The sequence below is a fragment of the Anolis sagrei genome, chromosome 3 (genome assembly GCF_037176765.1).
Source record: "Anolis sagrei isolate rAnoSag1 chromosome 3, rAnoSag1.mat, whole genome shotgun sequence".
Classification (NCBI taxonomy): Eukaryota; Metazoa; Chordata; class Lepidosauria; order Squamata; family Dactyloidae; genus Anolis; species Anolis sagrei.
The window spans coordinates 170,284,151-170,311,023 of record NC_090023.1 but is presented as its reverse complement, the minus strand read 5'-3'; the positions used below and the strand labels follow the sequence as shown (position 1 = coordinate 170,311,023).

The following is a 26,873-nucleotide window of genomic DNA, read 5'->3' as shown; positions in this document are numbered from 1 at the left end:
TGATTGTAGGTGAACTATAAATTCTAGTAACTACAACTCCCAAATGTCAAGGTCTATTTCCCCCCATACTTCATCTCTGTTCATATTTGGGCATATGGAACATTCATGCCAAGTCTGGTCCAGATCCATCATTGTTTGAGTCCACAGTGCTCTCTGGATGTAGGTGAACTACAACTCTCACACTCAAGGTAAATGCCTACCAAACCATTCTAGTATTTTTGGTTGGTCATGAGAGTCCTGTGTGCCAAGTTTCGTTCAATTCCATCATTGGAAGAGTTCTGAATGCTCTTTGATTGTAGGTGAATCCCAGCAACTACAACTCCCAAAAGACAAAATCATTTTTTGAGTGATGGTCACTCCTTGGGTTAGTAGGTGTCTTGTGGCCAAATTTGGCAGTAATTCGTCCAGTGATTTTTGAGTTATGTTAATCCCACAAACAAACATTACATTTTTTATTTATATAGACTAGCTGTACCCGCCACGCGTTGCTGTGGTCAACCTTCCCTCCCTCTTTCTCTCCTTCCTTTCCTCTACTTCTTTCCCTTCCTATTTATCTTCTTTTTTCTTCCATCTCTACCTGTTTCTTTCCTCCATTTCTTTGCTCTTTGGTTACATCCTTTCTTCTTTCCCTTTCACTTTTTTATTTCTTTCTCTCCTTCCTTGTTTCTCTCCCTTTTTTTTCTTTCCCTCCTTCTTTTCCTCTCTCCTTCCCCCTTTCCCTTCTTCATTCCTTCCCTCTTTCCCTCTCATTACTTCTTGAAAGTCCCTTCCAACTCTATTCTGTCTTTTTAATTTGTATTATATACTAATATATAATAGTAACATATTATATAGTAATGTATATAACAATATGTAAAATATTGTATTTATATCTTACATAGAAAGAAGGGAAGGAAGGGAAAGGGAGGGAGGGAAAGAGGGAAAGAAGGAAAGGAAAGAAGGAGGGACAGGAAGGAAGGAAAAAGGAAGGAAGAAGGAAGGAAGGAAGAAAAGGAAGGAGGGGGTGAAGAAAGGAGGGAGGGAAGGAAATGAAGGGGAAGGAAATGAACAAAGGGAAAGGAGGAGGAAAGGAAGGGAGGGTGGCAGGAAAAGAATGAAAGGAAAGGAAGAAGGAAGGAGGGACAGGATGGAAGGGAAGGAGGGAAAGAAGGAAAGGAAGGAGGGAGGGACAGGAAGGAAGGGGGGAAGGAAAGGAAGAGGGAGGGAGGGAGAGAGAGAGAGAGATAGATAAATGTGTGCTCATGTTGCTGGAGACAGATCTACAGAAATGAGAGAGAAGGAGAAGGAGGAAAGAAAAAAGGAGTTGGAGGAGGAAGAAGGGAGCAGGAATGCAGAGGAATGGGAGAATTCAAAAATAAAACTGGTTTCTGCCTCTTTCTTTCTTTCCTCCTTCCTGCAGTGAAGGGAGGGAGGCAAGGAAGAGTTGGCGAAGAAGGCAACAGTCTCTCTCCTCTCCTCCCTCCCTCCTGCCTGCTGCTTCGGGGCATTTTGGAGGAAGAGGAGGTGATGAAAGGGAGGGGGGGGCAGCAAAGAGGAGAGGGCTGCTGCTTCTTCTGGCAAAGGAGGGACTTAGGAGCCCATCCACCATCTTCCTCCTCTTCTTCCTCACTCTTAAAGTGGTGGTGGTGCGGTTTCAGATGAGGAAGGAGAGGAAGTGGAGGAGGACAGTGGGTAGCCTCCTAAAGTCCCTTCCCCACCCGCCGGCCTTCCTCGCACAAGCCTCCACCTCCACTCCCATGGTGCGCATTCTCAGTTGTGTGTGTGTGTGGCCATGCACGCACGCCTGGCTCCTCATGCTTTAACGGCCGGCCGGCCGTTTCCTCGCGAGGAGGAGGGAGCGTGGCCATGGATCTCTTTGTGGGCAATGCAGTTTCTCCTTTGTGAACATGTAGTTCAGAAGTCCTTTCTGCTTTTTGTTTTTGTGGTTTTTTTGAGTGGAGAACATACATTGGGTTGTTAGGTGTCTTGTGTCCAAATTTGGTGTCAATTACTCCAGGGGTTTTTGAGTTCTGTGAATAGCACAAATGAACATTACATTTTTATTTATATAGATTCAGTCTAAAACGACTTGAAAGCACACAACAACAACAACAATAATCCTATGTCGTCAGCCAAAAGCAGGCCCAATGGAAAATGTGGGCCTGCTTTTGGCTGACGAGATAGGGTTATTGTTGCTGTTGTGTGCTTTCAAGTAATTTTAGACTTAGGTTAACCCTGAGCGAGGGCTGAGTAAATGACCTTGGAGGGCCGTATCCGGCCCATGGGCCTTAGTTTGAGGACCCCTGAGCTAGATAATCAAAGCAGATAATCTAGATTTCATATGGCAGTGTAGAAGAGGCCTAAGTGCCACATCAGATGAGGCAGCCAGTCAAATGCAAATTCCCATCCAAGTCACATGAGGGTGTCATGCATTCAGATGCACTGCTAGTTTGCTGCACATGCACTTTCTGATATGGAAAGAGGATTATGTCTGGGTGCAGATACCATTTTTGATGCTGGGATCTGCCTTGCTGCTCAGGGAGGGGCTTAAATTCTTGGTGCAGATTTTACACAAATATTCTTCTGATATTCCAGTCATTCACTCTGGTCTCAATGACATATCTGACGGAAACCTTGACACATTTCTCTTAACAGGGACCTGAGGATACACAGTCAAATAGATACCTACATAATGCAACTCTGAAGCTTTATTGAACAGACAAGAGAAAATTCATTTGCTGAACAGCCCAACATTTCCCTTTTAAGCATTTAAAACATACTTATAAATTGTACTGTTTATCCCCCCCCCCCAACCCCTATGGAAGTTGTATACCTATTGAAAGTATGCAACTTCATATATCATCATAATTTTTAACAACCCATTTCAATGGAAAAATAATTTTATACTGTAGAATATAAGGTCACTGACTCATGCATTATTGCATTTAACAGCTACAACAACACATTCATGTATCCTTGTTATCCTTGTTATTAATTCAGTTACTGCTTCCAGAAGGTATGTGATTCCCTTTTTCAGACAACTGTGTTTCAAAGCAGCCAGATAAGTACATTTCTTTACTATACATCACATTTCTTAAAATTATATTTTGAAGCTAGCCTTTGTTCAAATAAATATTTCCAGTTCACAAATATCGGTATGTCAGTGCTCTATGTCCCAAGAAGGGCCTCTGGGTCGGTGAAATTAAAAGCATTCATTACCATACATCCATGGTGTGTTGTTTCTGGTGTTACAGTGGTGAGTATCACATATATAATGAGCCCTCAGTATCTGCTGGCATTTGGTTCCAGGACCCCTGTGTACACCAAAATTCATGAATACCCAAGCCTCACTATATAAATGGCTTAGTAAAATGGCTCTTTGTCAGGAGGACTCTGATTACATTTTCTTGCCCAGGTGAAGAGAATTGGACTGGATGGCCTTAAGTATTTTCTGTTGGTCATGGGGGTTCTGTGTGGGAACTTTGCCCCAATTCTGTTGTTGGTGGGGTTCAGAATGCTCTTTGATTGTAGGTAAAGGTAAAGGTAGTCCCCTGACATTAAGTCCAGTCATGTCTGACTCTGGGGTGTGGTGCTCATCTCCATTTCTAAGCCGAAGAGCCAGCGTTGTCCGTAGACACCTCCAAGGTCATGTGGCCGGCATGACTGCATGGAGCGCTGTTACCTTCCCGCCGGAGCGGTACCTATTGATCTACTCACATTTGCATGTTTTCGAACTGCTAGGTTGGCAGAAGCTAGGGCTGACAGCGGAAGCTCACGCCGCTCCCTGGAATCGAACCTGCGACCTTTCGATCAACAAGCTCAGCAGCTCAGTGCTTTAACCCACTACGCCACTGGGGGCTCCTCTTTGATTGTAGGTGTACTATAAATACCAGTAACTACAAATCCCAAATGTCAAGGTCTATTTCCCCCAAACTCCATCTGTGTTCATATTTGGGCATATGGAATATTTGTGCCAAGTTTGGTCCAGATCCATCATTGTTTGAGTCTATAGTGCTCTCTGGATGTAGGTGAGCTACAATTCCCAACTCAAGGTCAATGCCCACCAAACCCTTCTAGTGCTTTCTGTTGGTCATGGGAGTCCTGTGTGCCACGTTTGGTTCAATGTCATAATTGGTGGAGTTCAGAATGCTCTTTGATTGTAGGTGTACTATAAATCCCAGCAACTACAACTCCCAAATGACAAAATCAAATTTTTTTGAGTGAAGGACATACAATGGGTATGTATACTGTCCAAATTTGGTGTCAATTGGCCCACTGGTTTTTGAGTTCTGTTAATCCCACAAATGAATATTACATTTTTATTTATATAGATTTCAGGGGTATTCTCTTTTGTTGAATATCTGTGCTGCATGTTTGTTGAGCAAGTCTTATTACATCTTAAGTGAAAACTTAACAGTCAATTGAATCCTTTTGTTAACATTAACCTTCTGAACTTTTGAAACTTTTTACTGTACGAGGCTAATGAATTTTTTGCTATATCAAATAAGTCTAGATCCTTTTGGTTGACTGAAATGAAATAGAAGAAACTGCACAATTGAATGCAGAAGAAAACTCTGGCAGCAAAACTGTCTTGTCTTTCAGCAGTATTTTTCACATAAAGTTATCTGCTCCATTAATAAAACTCATAACTGAAGAGCCCTTTAGGCATATTCAGCACAAGCAAGTCAGTCATGATAATAAAAAAGCACAGAACTGTAATATCCTGAGTTGAAATGGATTCCTATTCCAGTAAATTTCCAAATGTTGCTGAATAATGACACAAACAACTGAGTTGCTGACAATTCCAAAATAGTTTCCTCTTCAGACATGGACCAGTGACTGATGGCAATTAGATGTAGGTGATTTAGCGTAAGTAGAATTTGATGCATTTATCTGTTATGTTGTGGGGCCAGAACTATTCAATAAGCAATAACAGTAACATTACTTGCAGACAGGATTTTTTTTCTTTTAATATTTATGTGTTGTTGGGTAATTCCATGCTTATGTTGCTGTTACTGTTATTTTTTGTTCATGTTGTGACTCTGTATGTTTTGATTTTGTTGCTTGGAAACCGCCCTGAGTCACCCTGGGGAGACAGTGTGGTATATAAATAAAGTATTATTATTATTATTATTATTATTATTATTATTATTATTATTATTATTATTGTCGAAGGCTTTCATGGCTGGAATCACTAGGTTCTTGTGGGTTTTTTCGGGCTATAGGGCCATGTTCTAGAGGCATTTCTCCTGACGTTTCGCCTGCATCTATGGCAAGCATCCTCAGAAGTAGTGAGGATGCTTGCCATAGATGCAGGCGAAACGTCAGGAGAAATGCCTCTAGAACATGGTCCTATAGCCCGAAAAACCCCACAAGAACCTAATTATTATTACTACTACTACTACTACTACTATTACCTCCCTCTATTCCACTTGCCCTTAGCTACAGCCATTGCAGAAGTTGAAATGGAAGTGGATTTCCTTATTAACAGTCTAAAATGAGTGACGCCTGTTGACATGCAAAGGTCTTGTGATCAACCTGTCCTTGAATGGGAAGTTATGATCCATTAGACTCACATCTACTGTTTGTTGATGGGCAATCAATATAGGGCCCTACCTATTTAGATATATCCTTGAGGATATGGTTTTATAGAATTTCACAGTACATGACTGCATACCTAACCATTTGGGATTTCATCCTGGACCTGTTCAACATCTTTATTAATGACTTAGATGAAGGGTTAGAAGGCATGATCATCAAGTTTGCAGATGACACCAAATTGGTTGGGATAGCCAATACTCCAGAAGAGCAGGAGCAGGATTCAAAACGATCTTGACAGATTAGAGAGATGGGCCAAAACTAACAAAATGAAGTTCAACGGGGACAAATGCAAGATACTCCACTTAGGCAGAAAAAATGAAATGCAAAGACACAGAATGGGGGGGGGGGCGCCTGGCTCGAGAGCAGTACTTATGAAAAAGATATTGGGGTCCTCGTGGATAACAAGTTAAACATGAGCCAACATGTGATGTGGTGGCAAAAAAAACCAATGGGATTTTGGCCTGCATCAATAGGAGTATAGTGTCTAGATCCAGGGAAGTCATGCTACCCCTCTATTCTGCCTTGGTTAGACCACACCTGGAATACTGTGTCCATTCTGGGCACCACAATTGAAGAGAGATATTGACAAGCTGGAACGTGTCCAGAGGAGGGTGACTAAAATGATCAGGGGTCTGGAGAACAAGCCATATGAGGAGCAGCTTAAAGAGCTGGGCATGTTTAGCCTGAAGAAGAAAAGGCTGAGAGGAGACATGATAGCCATGTATAAATACGTGAGAGGACGTCATAGGGAGGAGGGAGCGAACTTGTTTTCTGCTACCCTGGAGACTAGGACACGGAACAATGGCTTCAAACTACAAGAAAGGTTAGGTAGATGTGTTAGTAAAAAATCTTTCCCCCCAAAATACCTTTTCTTAACTTCATTTTACAGTTAGTTAATAACATTCCCTTTGCTTTTTAGCCAAGTGCTTAAAGCCTTGCCCTAGGATTGTCAATACAGAATTGCCAAGTAGAAACAATATTCAAATGAAACCACAATACATTTTATTACACAGGGCTAATGTTTTCTTTCTTTAGTGCACTGAATTTTCATGTATTACTACCTTCTCTGTATATAAAGAGCTATGAAAGTTATAGTTTATTATACTGTCTAAAGCCTTTTTATAGTTTGTTATTTACTGTTATATTTCTAATCCTTTTAAAAAGTAGTTCTTTGTTTTCCCATTAATCAGAACGAACATTTTTTTTAAAAAAAACTGTTTTCTACAAGCCAGTGACCTGTAGTACAAAATATATACGCTTCTCCTATCTCTTCATCACCATAATACCCACAAGAAGGCCCGTAGCCAGAATTTCGATTCGGGTGGGGGGTGGGGGGGCTGAGTTTGTTTGTGGGGGGGGGGGGGTCTGAGTCTGAGTGAAAGAGGGCCTAGCCTAGCAAACCTTTTGTATCGTTATCCCAATACCCCCATGCATATGGGATATATTGAGTATGGTGATCAGATCATGATATGAATAAACATAATAGTTTAAATAATGCACCAGTAAGGCCTTTTCGCGAACCACCATGAGAATTTCGGGGGGGGGGGGGCTGAAGCTGCTCAAGCCCCCCCCCCCCCCCCCCGCTACACGCCTGCCCACAAAAGAACCAGTGGTATCAGCATAAAGCACAGCACAAGCCAAAGCTTGAACCATGTGATACTCATCTTCTACCCTTTAGCGATGCCATACTTGATGACTATCAAAGATAGGGTTACACCAAAGTAAAGGAATGACATTATCCCTCATTACATTGTCATCCAGTTGAGGTCCCATTTACACTGCCATATGATCCAGTCTCTAATTCCAGATTATCTGCTTTGAAGTGGATTATATGGTAGTGTAGATGCCAATCATCTGGATTCAGAAAATGGATTATATGGCAGTGTAGATCCAGCCTTAGTTATCCCTTAGTTATGGAATTAAGAAATTAAGGCAACTAATTACTTTAAAGTGTGCATGTTCTCTCTCTTTCTCAATGTAATATATCAGTATATCAGAGAGTATATCAATGTATCAATGGGGGAGGGGGAAAGGAAAGTGAAGCATTTTGAAGAATTTCAAATTGGGATGAATGGGAACCAGGATGGGTTTGATAGAAATAAGTCTCAATTATGAAAAAGTGGCACTGTTATATACCTATCTGAAAAGAGGGTGAGCATTGGATAGTGTGTGTGTGTATAGTGTGTGTGCATACATACACACACACACACAATTATCAGAACTCAATTATGTAAAGGTGGCACTGTTATATATATACCCATCTGAAAAGAGGGTGAGCATTGGATAGAGTGTGTGTGTACAGTGTGTGTGCATACATACACACACACACACAATTATCAAGACTCAATTATGAAAAAGTGGCACTGTTATATAACCATCTGAAAAGAGGGTGAGCATTGGATAGTGTGCGCGCGCGTGTGTGTGTATAGTATATACACACAATTATCAAGACTCAATTATGAAAAGTGGCACTGTTATATACCCATTTGAAAAGAGGGTGAGCATTGGATAGTGTGTGTGTGTATAGTGTGTGTGCATACACACACACACACACAATTATCAAGACTCAATTATGAAAAAGTGGCACTGTTATATACCCATCTGAAAAGAGGGTGAGCATTGGATAGTGTGTGTGTGTAATATCACATACACACACACACAATTATCAAGACTCAATTATGAAAAGTGGCACTGTTATATACCCATCTGAAAAGAGGGTGAGCATTGGATAGTGTGTGTGTGTGTGTGTATATATATATACATATACACACACACACACACACACACACACACACAAAATTATCAAGACTCAATTATGAAAAAGTGGCACTGTTATATACCCATCTGACAAGAGGATGAGCATTGGATAGAGTGTGTGTGTATATAGTGTGTGTGTGTATATACACACACACACATACAATTATCAAGACTCAATTATGAAAAAGTGGCACTGTTATATACCCATCTGAAAAGAGGGTGAGCATTGGATAGAGTGTGCATGTGTGTATAGAATACACACACACACACACAATTATCTGGCTGAGAAAGAAATTAATATCCTTGAGCTGATAAAACAAAAATAACATGTATGCTATTTGTTGGGTCAAAACAGCAAATTCCTAAAATGGAAAAAGAACAAGTAAGCACACTTCAAAAATGTATATAGAAATGATAACTGAGATGTCTACATAATAGATGTTTTGTGGGTTAGAAGTTGTTTATAGCACAATCCCATGCAGTCTACATGGATGTAAGTCTCACTGAGCTCACTACGGCTTACTACTAGGAAAGTGAGCATGGGATTGCTGCCTCAATTGCACATGGTTACTTTCAAAAGATATGCATGGTGCCTTACAAAAGGATTCAATGCACCATGAGTAGGCAATTCATGAAATATACATTCACACTTTAAAAAAACCTACTGTATAGGAAGTTCTAATTTCGGTTTTGTCTGATCTCTTATTGTATCTATTTCTATTAAACAGATCTTCTAGCATTTATTTTTCTAGCATTGATTAGTGCTTAGTGATGACCAGTCATTATTAAAAGATGATATTCAAAGTTATGTGATTTACATTTTTCCAATTATCACAGTGTCAGTATTTCTGTTGGTTCTTGAACACTCAAAATTTATAGCATTGCCTGTTTAAAATGGAGTAGGAGTTTAAAAATCCAAGTGATAAGCTTTGGTATGGCATTTTCTCTTAACCTTTGGAAACTAGGTCACTTTCCTTCATAACACATGGAAAAAAGCAACATAGCATATGGGACTTCCTGCAGTGCATTCTATACCACAATGACCCCATAGTATCAGGATGAACTAAGGTCTTGCATTTCAGCAACTTTACAGTTACTTTACAAATACATGTTGCTTGTAAACCTTGAGTCTCCTGGCTTGTACTTTCCATTCTTGTTCACAGTTCTGGCATTGCTTTATAATTTCTTTTTGCAGGTAGGATCGGAACCAGAGGTGGTTTCCCCTCCGCTTTTTAAAGTTCTTCACTTTCTACCACCGGCTGGGGCGGTGATGAAAACCTCACAGGAGTCTCAACAGGAGAGAAAGCAGAAAAAATGTCGAGTCCTTGCCCGCTGAGGCTCGCGTATCGGGTGCCACCAGGGCGGATCTTTATTGGCTGAGGAATCTGTTGATGCCACTGAGCTGAGACAAAACATGAACACAAGACAAAAATCTCAAACATCTTAACAATCGGAGAAATGTCTACTTCTAGTCCAACAACTGAAACAGAAGAGTTAGTGATTTTTTTAAAGTGCCCTGGAATAAAATTAATTGGGGCTCAAAGGGCAGGTAAGTTACAGTGGGTCCTCCGGATCCATGAGTTCTGGATCTGGGTTTCAAACAATTGCACATTTAATTCACGTTTAATTCACGATGTTATACTGACCTCACTACCTCTGAGGATGCTTGCCATAGATGCAGGCGAAACGTCAGGAGAAATACCTCTAGAACATGGCTCTATAGTCCGAAAAAACCCACAAGAACCTAATTGCACATTGTTGTACCTAAAAGGGGATGACATGGATGCATGCATGCCACCACCATTTAACAACACAGCCCAACAACAAACAATATTTCTTGGTGTCTTGGCTTATAGGCCTGTCCCTGGGGTTATTTGGTACACTGATTCAGAAAACTGCATTGGATAGATAGCATCTGTTTTATTTATTTATTTGCTTGTTTACTTCATTTACTTCATTTATATACTGCTTTTCTCTGCCCTTGGGCGACTCAAAGCGGTTAACAATACCAAAATTCAATGTTCAACATCATAAAAACAATGACATCATAAACAATCAATTAAACATAACTATAACATCTCATTAGCGTCTCATAGGTAGAATCAAGATCCAATCTCATCATCCGTTGTTCCATATTCTGATATTCATTACACTGCCTATTCAAATGCCTGCTCAAATAACCAGGTCTTCACTTTCCTCCGAAATGTTAATAGGGAGGGGGCCAATCTAATTTCTGTAGGAAGGGTGTTCCACAGCCGAGGGGCCATCACTGAGAAGGCCCTGTCTCTCATCCCGCCAGATGTACCTAGCTCCAGCAGACAAGAGTCCTTTGTCTCACCCTGGTCATTCCACATATATATAAACCCCCTTTTCCTAGTTCCAACAGACCTCACAACCTTTGAGGATGCTTGCCATAGATGCAGGCGAAACGTCAGGAGAGAATGTTTCTAGAACATGGCCATATAGCCCGAAAAAAACCTATAACAACCCAGTGATTCTGGCCATGAAAGCCTTTGACAAAGTTATTATTATATTATATTATATTATATTATATTATATGGTTATCATTATTTTCTGCAGGTGAGCAGATGGCAACTGGTAGATGGCTAGATTATCTTGCCAAATTTGGGATCCACATTTTATTCGCTTAATAGATAAGCTTAGTGCTGAGCTAAAGCAATAAGGGAAGCTGTTTCAGGAGCACCTAAAGCAGGGGTCCTCAAACTAAGGCCCGCGGGCCTGGTGCGGCCCTTCAAGGTCTTTTACCCGGCCCTCGCTCAGGGTCAACCTAAGTCTGAAATGACTTGAAAGCACACAACAACCACAACAATCCTATCTCATCAGCCAAAAGAAGGCCCGCACTTCCCATTGAAATACTAATAAGTTTGTATTTGCTAAAATTGTTCTTCATTTTAATTATTGTATTGTTTTTAAGTGGTTTTGCACCACAAATAAGATATGTGCATAGGAATTAATTCATTTTTTTTCAAATTATAATCCGGCCCTCCAACAGTTTGAGGGACTCTGATCTGGCCCTCTGTTTAAAAAGTTTGAGGACCCCTGACCTAAAGCTTCTATTTGAGGGATGTGATATGTAATTTACTTGTCATAGCTCAATGCTATGCAATCCTGGGATTTGTAGTTTGATGAGGCATCAGTACTCTTTGGCAGAGGAGCCCACATAGCACTGAACAACGGCAATTAAAGGAGATTCATTCTAAAGTATAGATACACCCAAAGGTTTGTTTTCTACTGTTTAAAGTTTTGGTGTCCCAACACAATTGTTTAAAAAAAAGAATTATAAGCAGGCAGCAACTGTAATGGATGCATTAAAAAGAATACATCTTTTGCTGCTGTGCATTACATTTGCCAGCAAATACTTTTTTTGGCTTCAGGGTTTTGAAAATAGAGGTGTGCATTAGATTCGATGGAGCATTAGACTCGAATAAATATGGGTATGTTCTGTAGCTCAAAAATTAGAGCTGATAGGGAAAAACTGGTACCATTTATGGAATTTTCAGGTCAAATATACCCAGAAACAGATCTAACATTTGAAACACCAACATGTGTGTTTGTCAGTGTAATATGGGAAAATAGCCATCTGCTTTTTTGCTTTGAGCATGGCACCCCAGAACCGAACCACCACACATCCGGAGGGCACACTTGTATTCCCAAGTTACTCCACTTGAAGGACACAGGACATTTTCACATTGATGTCCAAATGAGATAATCCTAAACTGAAGATTGTGTGTCTTGCTGGTATCTTGTTAGTGAGTTACAATATTGTTTTGTATTGCTGTTGTTGTTTTTGCTGATGTATTGTGGGCTCGGCCTCATGTAAGCCGCACCGAGTCCCTTGGGGAGATGGTAGCGGGGTATAAATAAAGTATTATTATTATTATTATTATTATTAAATCCTATTGTAATCTACTTTGTGGTTGTTGAGGTGATAATTCTTTATCAACTATGCAATGACCAACCCCAATGTGTTTCCATGGCCAAGTCGGAGTTCAGAACCTGATCTCCAGAATTGTAGTTCTATGGTCAAACCACTACACCACACTGACTATAAAAATGTTGTGTACCTCTGATTAAATCATGACTACTTACCATAGATATCCAATCTAGCAGTGCAGGAGACAATGCCAACTTCGTTTTTTGCAGACAAAGTGTACCAACCAGCGTCCACCTTTTTAGCAGGCTGGATCAAAAGGCAAACATAGCCTGTAGCATCTTGATGCATGCTAAAACAAAAACAAATGGTCTCTTTATAATTTACAGTTAAGTTTGACACAGCCCGGGCCAGTGTTACATTACAGTCTTAAAAGAAAATCACATCAAAACAAAATGTGGGGCGTGGCTGCATTTCTATGGAAGAACATATGCTGGACATGCAGAGGGCTTCATTTTCAGTCTCTGGAAGCTGTCTCAGCTCTGCTGGGAGATGCCAATCGGTAGCAATGCTGAATAGTCTGCATTATTATAAGACAGCACCTTATATTCTGTGTTCTCAGCCTTGTTTTTTTGTGTACACTCAGCAACCACATTGGTGCTGTCAGCAACTCTGGTGTGTTTTACAGACTTTCATTCCATTCAGGTCTAAAAAATCATCATAAGTAATAGGAATGTAATGGATTTGGCTTTTATAGCACATGCTCACTGTATAAATTCACACTACACTAGTGTTTCTCAACCTGGGGGTCGGGACCCCTGGGGTGGTCGCAAGGGGGGTCTCAGAGGGGTTGCCAAAGACCATCAGAAAACACGGTATTTTCTGTTGATTATGAGGGTTCTCTGTGGGAAATTTGGTCCAATTCTATCATTGGTGCGGTTCAGAATGCCCTTTTATTGTAGGTGAACTATAAATCCCAGCAACTACAACGTCCAATTTTTCCCCAAACTCCACCAGTGTTCACATTTGGGCATATTGAATATTTGTGTCAAGTTTGGTCCAGATCCATCATTGTTTGAGTCAACAGTGCTCTCGAGGTAAGTGAACTACAACTCCCAAACTCAAGGTCAATGCCCACCAAATCCAGTATTTTCTATTGGTCATGGGAGTTCTCTGTGTCAAGTTTGGTTCAACTGCATCCTTGGTGGAGTTCAGAATGCTCTTTGATTGTAGGTGAACTATAAATCCCAGCAACTACAACTCCCAAATGACAAAATCAATCTCCCTGAACCCCACCAGCATTCAAATTTGGGCATATCGGGTATTTGTGCCAAATTTGGTCCAGTGAATGAAAATACATCCTACATCTCAGATATTTATATTATGCTTCATAACAGTAGCATAACATTACAGTTATGAAGTAGCAATGAAAATAATTTTATGGTTGGGGGTCACCATAAGAAGAGGAACTGTATTAAGGGGTCGCAGCATTAGGAAGGTTGAGAACCACTGCACTACACAGTTAAAGCACTATGGTTCCATTTCCATTGCCAGGGCTGCATCCAATGCAATTTTGGGATTTCCCCCCATTTTTTCCCCAAACGGTGGTTGACTGAATAGGGGGATGCAGAACCCATGGATACAGAGTACCTATTGCAATATTATATTTTCATGTTACAGTAGATACAAATGGAGTTGAAAGATGAGAAGGAATTCATTATAGGGCAAAAGCCTGTTATTCCTCAGGTCTTCTTATGCAAAACAAACTTTTGAACAAGAAAATCCTCCTTTCACTTCAGTCCAGTGGTTCTCAATCTGTGGGTCCCCAGATGTTTTTGCCTTCAACTCCCAGAAATCCTAACAGCTGGTAAACTGGCTGAGATTTCTGGGAGTTGTGGGCCAAAACACCTGGGAACTCACAGATTGAGAACCACTGCTTTAGGCTATAAAAGGAAGGTGTATCATTCCATTTTCATGGGAAACTACCTTGTCCTTTCTCTGTTGGGAGGGATGGTTTCATTGTCCTTCTTCCAGTAAAAGACAGGAGGTGGCATCCCAATCACCCTGCATTCTAGTCTGACTGGATGTCCTTCGGGCACACCACTGTTCTGTAACTTTTCCAGTATTACTGGTGCCTTTCTTACTTCCTTTGCTGAAAAAAGAAAAGATATCTTATGTTGCAAGTTGCTTTCTACCACTAGAAACAAAGAAAATCAAAACAAATGTTCAGAAAAGAGCTTGAAAAGAGTAGGGACAGGATTTCGCCTACACATATAAAATGTGTTTCCTTGTTGGAAATGGCTGAAATCAGAAGATGGAACACGACCATTTTTAGCCCTGTTGAAAAGGATTGGAAAAGGCCATTTTTTGTGAAGGGGGCATATTTTGTTAGATCAGGGATAGGAATCTTGTAGACCTTAGAATCATAGAATCATAGAGTTGGAAGAAACCTCATGGGCCATCCAGTCCAACCCCCTGCCAAGAAGCAGGAATATTGTATTCAAAGCACCCCTGACAAATGGCCATCCAGCCTCTGTTTAAAAGAGTGCAGAGAGTTCCACTGCTGAACGGCTCTCACAGTCAGGAAGTTCTTCCTCATGTTCAGATACAATCTCCTTCAGATGTTGTTGGACTCCATCTTCCATTATTCCTCCCCATTGCATCCCAACACCATCTAAATTTGCATGATTTGCCTCAGAGCCTAAATGATTAACTCTCTCCAGAGGTTGTTGGATTCTGATTCTCATAAAGCCCAAGAGAAAGAGATTTGGCGGCTTGCCACATCTAGAGGCCACAGGTACACCATCCCTACCTTAGAGTATCATGCAACAAAATATATTTGTATGATAAGAATTTTCTTTCAACTAGATACCTATCAATGGGGCATTCTAGTAGTGTCTATATAAATTATGACTGCTGCTCAATGTACATAGGGCCTCATCAAATGTAGCAAGAGAAATGTCTTCTCCCTGTTTCTCTCCACTGTTGGCGCGGAGTCCCCTGGAGCCCATCACATGATGCAGGGCTACTTCCAGAGGGACTCTGTGGGGCTCCATGCTGGGAGTGGAGCCTGGAGGAGTCAAGTATAGACCTGACTCATCACTGAACAAGGCGACAGGAGTCGAAGAGGAAGCAGGGACAGACAGGAAAACATTATGGGAAGGCAGAGGATGAACACTGATGGTAAGGAACAGAGCGTGATGGTTCCCTCTGCTATCGCACGATTTTCCCTGCTGTCCCCACTTTACCCCTGGCCGTCTGATAAGGCCCTTAGATGTTATCCAACCTATAGTCTAGACCAGGGGTCCTCAAACTTTTTAAACCGTGGGCCAGTTCACTGTCCCTCAGACCGTTGGAGGGCCGGACTATAGTTTTTAAAAAAATCAACTAAAAAATTCCTATGCACATTGCACATATCTTATTTTGCTGTGTGGAAGGGCCCTTAGAGGGGGTTCTTTCTAGCCCTCTTTAGGCAGTAATTCCAGGAGCAGAGAATGGGAAATCTTCCTATTTCTAGTCTGAACAAAATCTGGCTACCACTATTAAAAAAACTCTAAAATTATAACTGTAAATAAAGAACAACACTCAAACACAGGGGAACTCCAGACAATAAACAATCAGAGCCAGCTAATCACCTCTCAACAAAGGATTCTCCCTAAAAACTGTCAGGCTATGAAATGGTAATCAAGGTGGCCAATTGAAACATTCATACCTACCTCCAACAGACAAGAGTTCTTTCTCCCACCCTGGATCTTCCACAATTTTCCTAGTTAAAGGTTTTCCTCTGACATGAAGTCCAGTCGTGTCTGACTCTGGGTGTGGTGCTCATCTGCATTTCTAAGTCGAAGAGCCAGCGTTGTCCGTAGACACCTCCAAGGTCATGTGGCCGGCATGACTGCATGGAGCGCCGGGGCAGCCTCCCTTGGCTGGCTCACGCTGCCCATCGGGCCCGATGGGCAGCGTGAGCCTGCCAAGGGAGGAGCAGCACTGCGCGGCCTACTCTCGCGTAAAGCACCTCGCGAGGTGCTTTACGCATGAGCAGGCCATGCGGAGCAGCTGCCCTTGGCTGGCTCACGCTGCCCATCGGGCCCGATGGGCAGCGTGAGCCAGCCAAGGGAGGCTGCCCCGGCGCTCCATGCAGTCATGCCGGCCACATGACCTTGGAGGTGTCTACGGACAACGCTGGCTCTTCGACTTAGAAATGCAGATGAGCACCACACCTCAGCATGAGCCAGCCAGGGAGGGGCATTGTGTGGGGGGGAGGTGCTCCTCTTTCGCGGGCTGGGTAAGTGCCCTTGGTGGGCCGGAAGTGACCCGCGGGCTGTAGTTTGGGGAGCCCTGGTCTAGACATTACCACATAAAGTGATAAGTTTTCCCATCAACAGCAGGGGATGGGTTTGTCATGGAGAGATGGCAGACCACTGCCAGCTTTGTGTGATAGTCTTCAATAAGTAGTTTGATACCACTGCAATGGGTTTACCCATTTAATTTTTGCTTACTGCAGTATACAAAATTATCTTCTGGAGAGCTCTTAGTACTTAGGTTAGAGAAATTACACTAGAGCTCTCAAGCAGAGAATTCTAGGTACTTCATTAAACTACATATCCCAGGATTCCTTAAGACTGACATGACTCTCAACATAGTATAAAGATATAACAGATGATATACACGCACAGTATATATTAATAAAGGTGAAAAGACAAGAACCATGAGATTACAGTTCATTATGTGGCCCCTGCATTAAAACATACAAACCAAACTCACCTACAACACTAAGCTCCAGACTGAATGAGTTTTGCCCCGTCTTATTAGTGGCAATGCAGGTGTAAGTCCCCGCATCATTGCGTGTGAGAGGGTCAATGAGTAGTGAGTGGACTCCAGTCTCTCTGACCAGCATCTTGTGAGTGGTATCTGGTAATACTGGTCTGCCATTGAGAAGCCACATCAGCTCCGGAGGTGGTAAGCCACTTACCTAACAGATGAGAGAAGAGCTATAGGCAAATGATGTCATGACCGTCCTATTGAGGAGTTGGCTAATTTATTCCTGATTGTACAAGTTGAGCATTCTTTATCTAGAATTCCAAAAATCCAAAATTGCCCACATGGGTAGCAGAGATAGCGAGGTCTTTGCTTTCTCATGGTTCAATGTACCCAAACTGTTTCATGCATGAAGTGATTTAAAATACTATATAAAATTACCTCTAGTCTATGTATATGAAACATAAATGAGTTTTGTGTTCAAATAAATGAGGTCATGAGTTCGAAGCCAGCCTGGGTTGGAGTGAGCTTCCGACCAATTTTGTGTACCTTGCTATCGACCTTTGCAGCATAAAAGGCAGTTTTATTTATTTATTTATTTATTATTTGAACTTATATGCCGCCACCCCCCTGGGGCTCGGAGCAGCTTACAAGAATGGCTAAAATCTAACAAAATTTAAAAGCAATTTAAAACAATTTAAAAACAGCAATATCAAACATTAAAAGCCTGTCGAAACAGATATGACTTACATGCCCTGCGGAAAGCTGGTAAGGCCCGCAAGGCACGGACTTCAGGTGGCAGAATATTCCAGAGTGATGGTGCCACTGCTGTGAAGGCTCTGCGTCTGGTTGCTGTTAGACACAAGGTCTTGACACTGGGGACTTCCAATACATCTTGGTCCTCAGAACGGAGGGATCTCTGGGGTTGGTAGGGTACATCGGCCCCAGACCATGCAAGGCCTTAAAGGTGAGTACCATCACTTTGAAAGTGATCCGGTGCTCAATTGGTAACCAATGCAGCTGTAGTAAGATTGGTGTTATGTGGCATCTTATCGGAATTCCCGCAAGAAGCCGAGCAGCTGCATTTTGTACCAACTTGAGCTTCCGGATCACCGACAGAGGAAGGCCAATGTAGAGGGCGTTACACTAGTCTAGTCTTGAGATGACTGTGGCCTGAATCACCGTAGCTAGGTTGTCCCTGGACAAGTAGGGGGCCAGTCGTCTAGCCTGCCGCAGATGAAAAAAGGCGGTTCTGCTAACTGTGGAGACCTGGGCCTCCATCATCAGCAGAGGGTCCAAAAGGACTCCCAGACTCTTTACCAATGATGACGGGCATAGCGCCTCGCCATCAAGGGTAGGCAGCTGGATATCCCCACTGCCCGGTCGACCCAGCCATAGGATCTCCGTCTTTGCTGGATTCACCCTCAACCTGCTGGCACGCAGCCATCCAGTAATGGCCTCGAGGCACTGATGGAAACAATCGGGTACAGAGTCCGGTCGGCCTTCCATCTTCAGCACCAGCTGAGTGTCATCGGCATACTGATAACACTCAAGCCCAAAACCTCGAACCAGCTGAGCAAGTGGTCACATATAGATGTTAAACAACAGAGGGGAGAGAATGGCCCCCTGAGGAACCCCACAAGATAGAGGGGACCTCTCAGAGACCAGGCCTCCCCTCTCCACTCGCTGTCCACGGTTGTGAAGAAAGGAGGGCAGCCAGTTTAAAGCTGTCCCCCTGACTCCAACAGCAGCAAGGCGGTGGTCAAAAGATTGTGGTCGACTGTATCAAATGCTGCTGTGAGATCCAATAACACAAGCAGCGCTGACCCGCCCTGGTCAAGTTGGCATCGAAGGTGATCCGTGATGGAGACCAGCACAGTCTCTGTCCCATGCCTCGCACGGAAGACGGACTGGAAGGGATCTAGTCCGGCTGTGTTGTCTAGGAATTGCTGCAACTGCTCCGCTGCTGCCCTCTCAATCACCTTGCTCAGGAACGAGAGATTCGAAACTGAGCGGTAACTGGAGGGAACCAAACAATCTAAGTCTGGTTTCTTCAGCAGGGGAGAGACTACTGCCTCTTTTAAACCCTCTGGAAAAACTCCTTGCTCAAGGGAGCTGTTTATAATCTTCAACAGAGGGTCGCGTAATCCCTCCAAGCAGGATGTCACCAACCAAGAGGGACACGGATCGAGGGAGCAAGTGGTCAGTCTAGCTGCAGCTATGAGCCTATCGACAGCCCCTGCGTCCAGCAGGATGAACCGGTCGAGGATGAGCCCAGCAAGTGGCCACGGAGTCTCAAGTTCTCTCACTGTATCAAAAGTAGGAAATGTAGGTACCGCTTATGCGGAGAGGCAAATTTAACTAATTTACAAGGCCATAAAAATCTCCAGCAAGCATGCAAAGAATGAGGAAGTACGTCATCAGTGTCACAGATGGCTCCCCTAGTGGCCAGAATACCCTCAAGAAAAGCTGTAATGTTAAATTGCCTCGGTGTCTGTCTATATATGTTGTGTGTCTATGGCATTGAATGTTTGCCATGTATATGTACATTGTAATCCACCCTGAATCTCCTGCGGGGAATGTAAATAAATAAAATAAATTTTATGCTTAGACATGGGTTTTTGATAAACATTATGCTGTCACATTTTTCAAACCTGGCACAGGGAACTTAATTACTTTCTACTCTTTGATTCTGTCATACGTTTGTCTGAGTATTCAAGAGCAGCCAGATTATGGAACATCTTATGTCAAGGAGATGGCCTTTGGTCTCCCCCTAGGCTTATGGTGTTCTTGGTTTGAACAAGTACATTTCATAAAGCTGCATTGTTAAAAAGCACACACTGGTTTTTCTATAAATGGCATATCAGCTCAACCCAGCCATCATAAATTCATAGAAAGAGGGGCACATTTTCTCAAGAAAGAGGGATAAACATGAACACAACTTGGTGAGTCAAGGAATCCAGCTAACCTTGCAGTCTAACCTACAAAGCCGTCCTTCATGAGCAACCATGTCCCCAGGTGCCTGTAGAAAATACGGCCGGAAAAAGCGCTCCTGTAGGGGCTCTTTATCTCCTTCAGGTATACGGGAACGTCCCCTGCAGTAAAATAAAATGTGAACAAGATGCAAGATAATTGGATAGATTCCCATGTAGAAAATAATGTGGTCTTCAGGTAAGATTGAGCCCTGGATTCACTCCTTCCAAATACTTTTTCCAGCCTCGTTCTCTTGAGACATGTTGAACTAGAACATCATGAGTTGAGTCTGATGACGAGTTGTAGTCCAACACACTGAAGGCACCAATTGAAGAAAGCTAGTTTAGAAATAAGGTTCTACTTAAGAACTAAGAAAATGTTCACATTCCCAGGAATACTCAGGTAACCCTCACAATCAGTGTAGCAACCACCAAAAAGGAGATTCTTGGTTATTTGTTTGTTTACCTGTGAGACTGGACAGCAGTTGTTAGTCTACCACGCAATGGAGGAGTCTGAACCATCAAGTGACCAGAGCAGCTGATTCTTCCCTGCCAGAAAAAGTAAACAAAAATTTAAGTTACATTATTCATCATGTGTATCTCCCCCTTCATTGCTAAATCACTCCTCTCCTGTTATCTTTTGAAATTTAACATGACATAAATGTACTAGAGCAGAGTTGTCTAGTCTTCAGCCTTCTTCACTGGAAGAAGAATTGTCTTGGGCCACATATAAGATACACTAATGCCAACGATAACTAAAGAGCCCTTTTGCTCTTTATTTTATTAGTTAATTTTAACATTTTTTTGTTTCTTCTGGCTGAACCATTTGCAATCATAATGTGAATTATGTATAATACTCTGGTATTTCTGGATCATTCCATTCTGTCCCATTGTTGTCTACGAAGTTCATGCCCGAGAACTCTGGAGTTACTAAAAATAAATAAATAAAAATATCACCAAAGAAATCTTATGTTTGAAGTAAGTTTACAATTTTATGTTGAGCCGCATTAATAGCTGCCTGACCCATGAGTCATGGGTTGGACAAGACTGTGTTATGGTATATCAATGATAATTGCCTTTCCAAAATATGTTTTTGCATACATCTCTCAAAGCCTGCATGTTGGGGAAAAATCTGATCTGGCCACGGTGGTCCATGCTCTTGTTATATCCCGAATAGATTACTGCAACGTGCTCTACGTGGGGTTGCCTTTGAAGACTGTTCGGAAACTTCAACTAGTCCAACGCGCGGCATCTAGATTACTTACTGGAGCAGCATACAGGGAACATACCACCCCTCTGTTATGTCAGCTCCACTGGCTGCCAGTCCAGTTCCGAGCACAATTCAAAGTGCTGGTTTTGACCTATAAAGCCCTATACGGTTCCGGGCAAGCTTACTTGTCCAAACGCATCTCCCCCTACGTCCCACCTTGAAGCTTACAATCTTCTGGGGATGCCCTGCTCTCGATCCCGCCTCTGTCACAAACGCACTTGGCGAGGACGAGAGACAGGACCTTCTCGGTGGCGGCCCCCCCGCCTGTGGGACTCGCTCCCCAGCGAAATTAGGTCAACTGCTTCCCTCCTTTCCTTCAGGAAAAAGTTAAAAACGTGGCTATGGGACCAGGCATTTGGATAGTAGGTTGATAAATGATGACAATGCTATGGTAAATGGACTATGGACAGGTTTCGGACTAAGTTGTTAATTGTAGAACTCAGATTTAGATTTGGCCAACCAATTCAATTTGCACTATTTTAAATGGTTTCAATTTAAATTAATGTTTTACCTATTTTGTAACTGCTATTTTATCTGTTTGTATATGGGGGGGGGGGGGCATCGAATTGTTGTCGGCTGTAAGCTGCCCTGATACCCCTTCGGGTTAGAGAAGGGCAGGGGTACAAATATTTGAAATAAATAAATAATAATAACATAATTTTAAAAAATGAGATATAAAGCCCTACCTGTGGATTTGCAGCCATGATTGTGTAGTTCCCATCGTCATCATTTGTAGTTGTTTCAATATGTAAAGAGCAAGTTCCATCACCCTCTCTGCTCATCTGGAAATGTTCATTTCTCTTTGAAATTTGCTTGCCATCCTTGAACCAATAGACCTGGAGAGATTGTAAAGAAAGAGAGCTAGCATGCATCATGTAGTGGCCAAGGCTGCAATACTTTGAGTCCTTTCCTAGGAGTAATAAAATCCCATTGGACTGATTAGAATGTCTTTCTTAGCAAACAAGATTAGGCTAGATTCAAATGTACTATGTAATTTTCATTCATATAAACATAAAAAGAGCCAAGTTGGATCAGGTCCATGACCTAGATTCTGGGTCTAAATTCTGTTCCCACAGTGGGCAACCAGATGCTTTGCAAGAGAAGCCCACCAGCAAGGTGTGAGTTTGTTACCACTGGTTCCTTCAATTCAAATATATATGTGCGATTAATGCCCCTACATTGTCATATAAAATCCAGATTATCTGCTTTGAATTGAATTATATGGCAGTGTAGACTCATATCATTCCTGTACTAGATGAGGAGGTATCAAAAGACCCTCTTCAAAGAGAGATTATGTTCCTGTGAATCTGGACACATAGAAACAACTGAGCACGTGCTTCTTCAATGCATGTTCTACAGAGATTTCTTTTTTTAAATATATATTTTTATTGAGAATAACAGATTGCTCCTTAAGAGTTGGAGCTTAAAACAAAGAACTGATACACAACTTTTTTTTCTGTTGGTTTACATAAAAAGAGTGGGAACAATCCATTAAGGAAAGTCAGAAAGTAAATAGAAGAAAAAGACAAGTAGAGAAGAATACACAAGAGGGTGGGGGGGGGGGGGGAACGACACAAAGAAAAGAAAAAAAAGAACAAGAGAACTGAATAAACTTCCAGGTCTTCCCAAGTTGAAAATCTTCTCATTTCAGTATGTTTTAGCTACTATTATATTTTTTTCTCTGGTTTCTTATTGGCATTTCCTTTGAGTTTCTTTTATAATTTACTAATATAAATCTCTTTGTTTTCTTTTTTTAATAAAGTCCAAAAATTTTGTCCAATCTGTTTTTTGGTAGCCTCCATTGTTTTGTGTGATTCTTTGGGTAAGTCTATCCATGTTCAAAACATCCAGAACTTTCAGTGTCCATTGTTCCATTGTGGGAATTTCCTTGGTCTTCCATACTCTGGCTAAGATAATCCTTGCCGCAGTTGTCATGTAGAAAAAAAGCTTATCTGTATTTATATCCATTTTAAAGTCTTTGATTCCTAACTAGAAGATCTCCAGCTTTAATTCAATTTTTATCTGTAGAATTACCCCCATCTTTTTACATATTTGATACAAAAAATTCTTAACCTTCTTACATTTCCACCACATGTGGATAAAGTTACCCGTATCTTTCTCACATTTCCAACATTTCCCTTTAACTTTACCCCTATTGATCTTTGATAGTATTTCTGGTGCTAGGTACCATCTATAAAATAATTTGTACCAATTTTCCTTCAATTCCACTGCGTAGGTATATTTCAATTTCTTATACCATATCTCTTCCCACTCTGACATGGATATTGATCGATTTATATCTCTAGACCACTTTATTATATTTTCCTTTACCTGTTCTGGTTCCGTGTACCATATTAGTAATTGTTTGTAAAGTCTACCTATTAACTTTGCGTCAACCTTTATTATCTTATCCCAGAATCTTTCTTTTGTTTCAAAGCCTAATTTATTATCTATATTAAAATTCTCTCTAATCTGGTGGTATTGAAACAAAGAAATCGTTGGGTCCAGTGATTTTAGTTCTTCCTGCGATTTAAGCGTCACTCCTTGTGTATTTACCTTTATGAGTTGTTTATATGATAACCATTTTCCCCGAGGTAGTTCTCTTAGATGATTAGCCTCATTGGGTGAAATCCATAATGGTGTCTTTTCATATAATCTTTCTTTATATCTGTCCCAAGTTTGAATTAGCGCAGCCCTTATATAGTGATTTCTAAAGTTTCTTTCCTTTTTTGCCTTTCCTCTCCAGAGATATCCATGCCACCCCTGGACTAAATCGAATCCTTCCAGAGCCAGTAATTTTCTTTTCTCTAGAGTAGTCCAATCCCTTAGCCAGCATAGGGCAGCCGCATCATAATAGATTTGGAAATCTGGTAGGGCTAGTCCTCCTCTTTTTCTGTCATCCGTCATATACCTAAAGCTACAGAGATTTCTTAAAATCAGTGGATATGTGGAACATTCTAAAACTTGATGGACTAATAGTGGTAAATGTGTGCTACCACTGTAGCAAGTTTTACTCCAATAGGTGTAACAATGAGGAGGAAAGGAGCACTTAAAGTTTCCCCACTTGTGCAATTAATATAATGAAAAATTAATGAAATTTCATTACTCTCATTACAGTAACAACGTTTTCATTAATGATACTTCAGAAACACATTAGAAACAAAATGTTGGTGCCCCCTAATTTTGTAATGAGTTTTGAAACATTTTTTTTCATTGATTGCACAATCCTAGCACACACACACACACATACACACACACACATACACACACATATACATTTCTGAATCTGTATATAATAGTAATCTTGAGAGTTCCTTGACTGGAAGGTATAACAAATAACTAATCTGAAATTGACTAGACTGATTTTGAAAATACTGTGTTCTAGATATTGTTACGGTAGCTCAAGTAACAGGGAATGCATGCAACTGCCTTAAAGTCTGGTTCTGGGAAAGAAGGAGGGTATAAATAGTTAAAAACAGCATTTTGTGTGTTTTATTTCTTCAGAGTCAATACTGATAACTAATTCCTTTTTATAAAGGTTGCAGAGTGCCTTCAGCGAAATTGCCAGAACCACAAAGTGCACAGAAGAAGAAAGGAAATGTTTAGGTCAGCCTTCTCCAATCTGGTCTCTCAAAATGTCTTGAATTGCACTTCCCATCTCTCTGGGGCTAATGGTGTGGAAACATTTGAAGGCCATCTGGATTATATGAGGTCCCTTCTACACTGCCATATAAAATCCAGATTATCTGCTTTGAACTGGATTACATGGCAGTGTAGACATGTATAATTCAGTTCGAGGCAGATAATGTGGATTAAGTGCATTGTCTTGGGCTTTGGGAAAACACCTAGAATCATAGAATCAAAGAGTTGGAAGAGACCTTATGGGCCATCCAGTCCAACCCCCTGCCAAGAAGCAGGAATATTGCATTCAAATCACCCCTGACAGATGGCCATCCAGCCTCTGTTTAAAAGCTTCCAAAGAAGGAGCCACCACCACACTCCGGGGCAGAGAGTTCCACTGCTGAACGGCTCTCACAGACAGAAAGTTCTTCCTCATGTTCAGATGGAATCTCCTCTCTTGTAGTTTGAAGCCATTGATCCTAGTCTCCAGAGAAGCAGAAAACAATCTTGCTCCCTCCTCCCTGTGGCTTCCTCTCACATATTTATACATATTTATACCTACCTTGGGTATAGGAATTCCAACAATCTTGCAAGTGAAGGAAGCAGGATAGCCTTCCAAGACACGGAAATGCTTCAGTCTCTTGTCAAAGATTGGAGCAATGCACTTCCCCGTAGGGATCTCATCATGCTGGATTTCATCATCGGATTCATCTACTGGCGTGCGTTCAAGTCGAAATTCTATTTCATTCATTAACCTCTGTTCAAAGCTGGAAATTTTGTATTCCTGAAAAAAAAAGTATTGGGAAAGAAGTCATTGTCCTTTATTTATTTATTTACTTAATTTCTACCCTGCCTTTCTCAACCCCAGAGGGAACACAAGGCGGCTTACAAATCTGGCAAAATTTTAATGCTACACAGATAAACAATAAATCACATCCCATCAAAATATAAAACAGTTTTAGATTCTCCCCGTATTCTCATTTTTTCACCTAAATTCACATTGTTTCATAACCATTAAAACTGATGAAATGTCACTATTATAATTGTTAAGTTGCCTTTTAGCATGTATTCTCTGAAACCAGCACATTCAAGGCAACTTAACAATTATAACAGTGGCATTTCATCAATTTTAATCATTATGAAACAATGTGAATTTAGGTGAAAAAAATTAGAATACGGGGAGAGTCTAAAATGTCTCTTATCCACACATATATGTGCTAACCCTGGATGGTCATCTGTTGGGGGTACTTTTCCCTTATGCATTTCCTGCATGGCAGGGGGTTGGACTGGATGGGCCACCATATGGTTTCTTCCAACTCTTATGATTCTATGGTTCTTTTTTATATATAGTTTTTATTATTTTATCATGATTTAATACATTTGTTATACATTGTTTGTTTTACAGCAGATACATATTATTTGATACAACCTATGATACTTTTGACATCTAGTGTTATTTTTCTGCTTATACATATTGTCTATCTCTCACCGCTGTGCTCGCCACCCCCCTCTCAAGCCACAGCTTTTACATGTAATCTGTCAAAAATTTCAGTTCTTCTTGTGGAGGTAACTTTCCTTCTTTGTTTTTTAATTCTTTTTCAATAATTTTTCTCCATACATTGTCAAAATCACTTTGTTTCCATATACCTCTTTAACTTTTAATATACATGACAGCTTATCATTTATTGCCAATTTCCATACTTCCTTATACCACTCCTCTATTTGTATATTTATTTCTCTTTTCCAGTTCCTTGCTATAAGCAGTCTTGCTATTGTTAATAAATTTGTTATCGCTTCTTTATCCTCTTTTTTCAATTGTTTATTATTATATAATGATAATAAAGTTATAGTACGACTTCTTTCTATTTTAATATTCATTATATCTTCTATTTCTCTAAATACTTTCCCCCCCAAAATTATTTACATTGCCACCACATATGTATATATGTTCCTGATTCTATGGTTCTAATCCAGTATGAAACAATGCATTTTACTGCAAATACACCATGGATAGGGACCCACT

The 26,873-nt window shown here is 41.1% G+C and overlaps 1 protein-coding gene across 2 annotated transcripts in view; it reads right to left on the bottom strand.

Moving 5' to 3' along the window:
* Positions 1–2,669: 2,669 nt before the first annotated feature.
* Positions 2,670–26,873, bottom strand: part of MYPN (myopalladin) — a 79,234-nt gene continuing 55,030 nt past the window's right edge. For both annotated transcript variants that reach the window (XM_067465673.1, XM_060768913.2), the window contains 8 exons: positions 25,413–25,634; positions 21,916–22,065; positions 20,426–20,508; positions 19,956–20,082; positions 16,994–17,201; positions 14,216–14,381; positions 12,448–12,581; positions 2,670–9,739 (listed from right to left, as the gene is read on the bottom strand). In XM_067465673.1, coding sequence (XP_067321774.1) covers positions 9,570–9,739; positions 12,448–12,581; positions 14,216–14,381; positions 16,994–17,201; positions 19,956–20,082; positions 20,426–20,508; positions 21,916–22,065; positions 25,413–25,634 — 1,260 coding nt within the window. In that variant the 3' untranslated portion in view covers positions 2,670–9,569. The remainder of the gene's footprint in view (positions 9,740–12,447; positions 12,582–14,215; positions 14,382–16,993; positions 17,202–19,955; positions 20,083–20,425; positions 20,509–21,915; positions 22,066–25,412; positions 25,635–26,873) is intronic.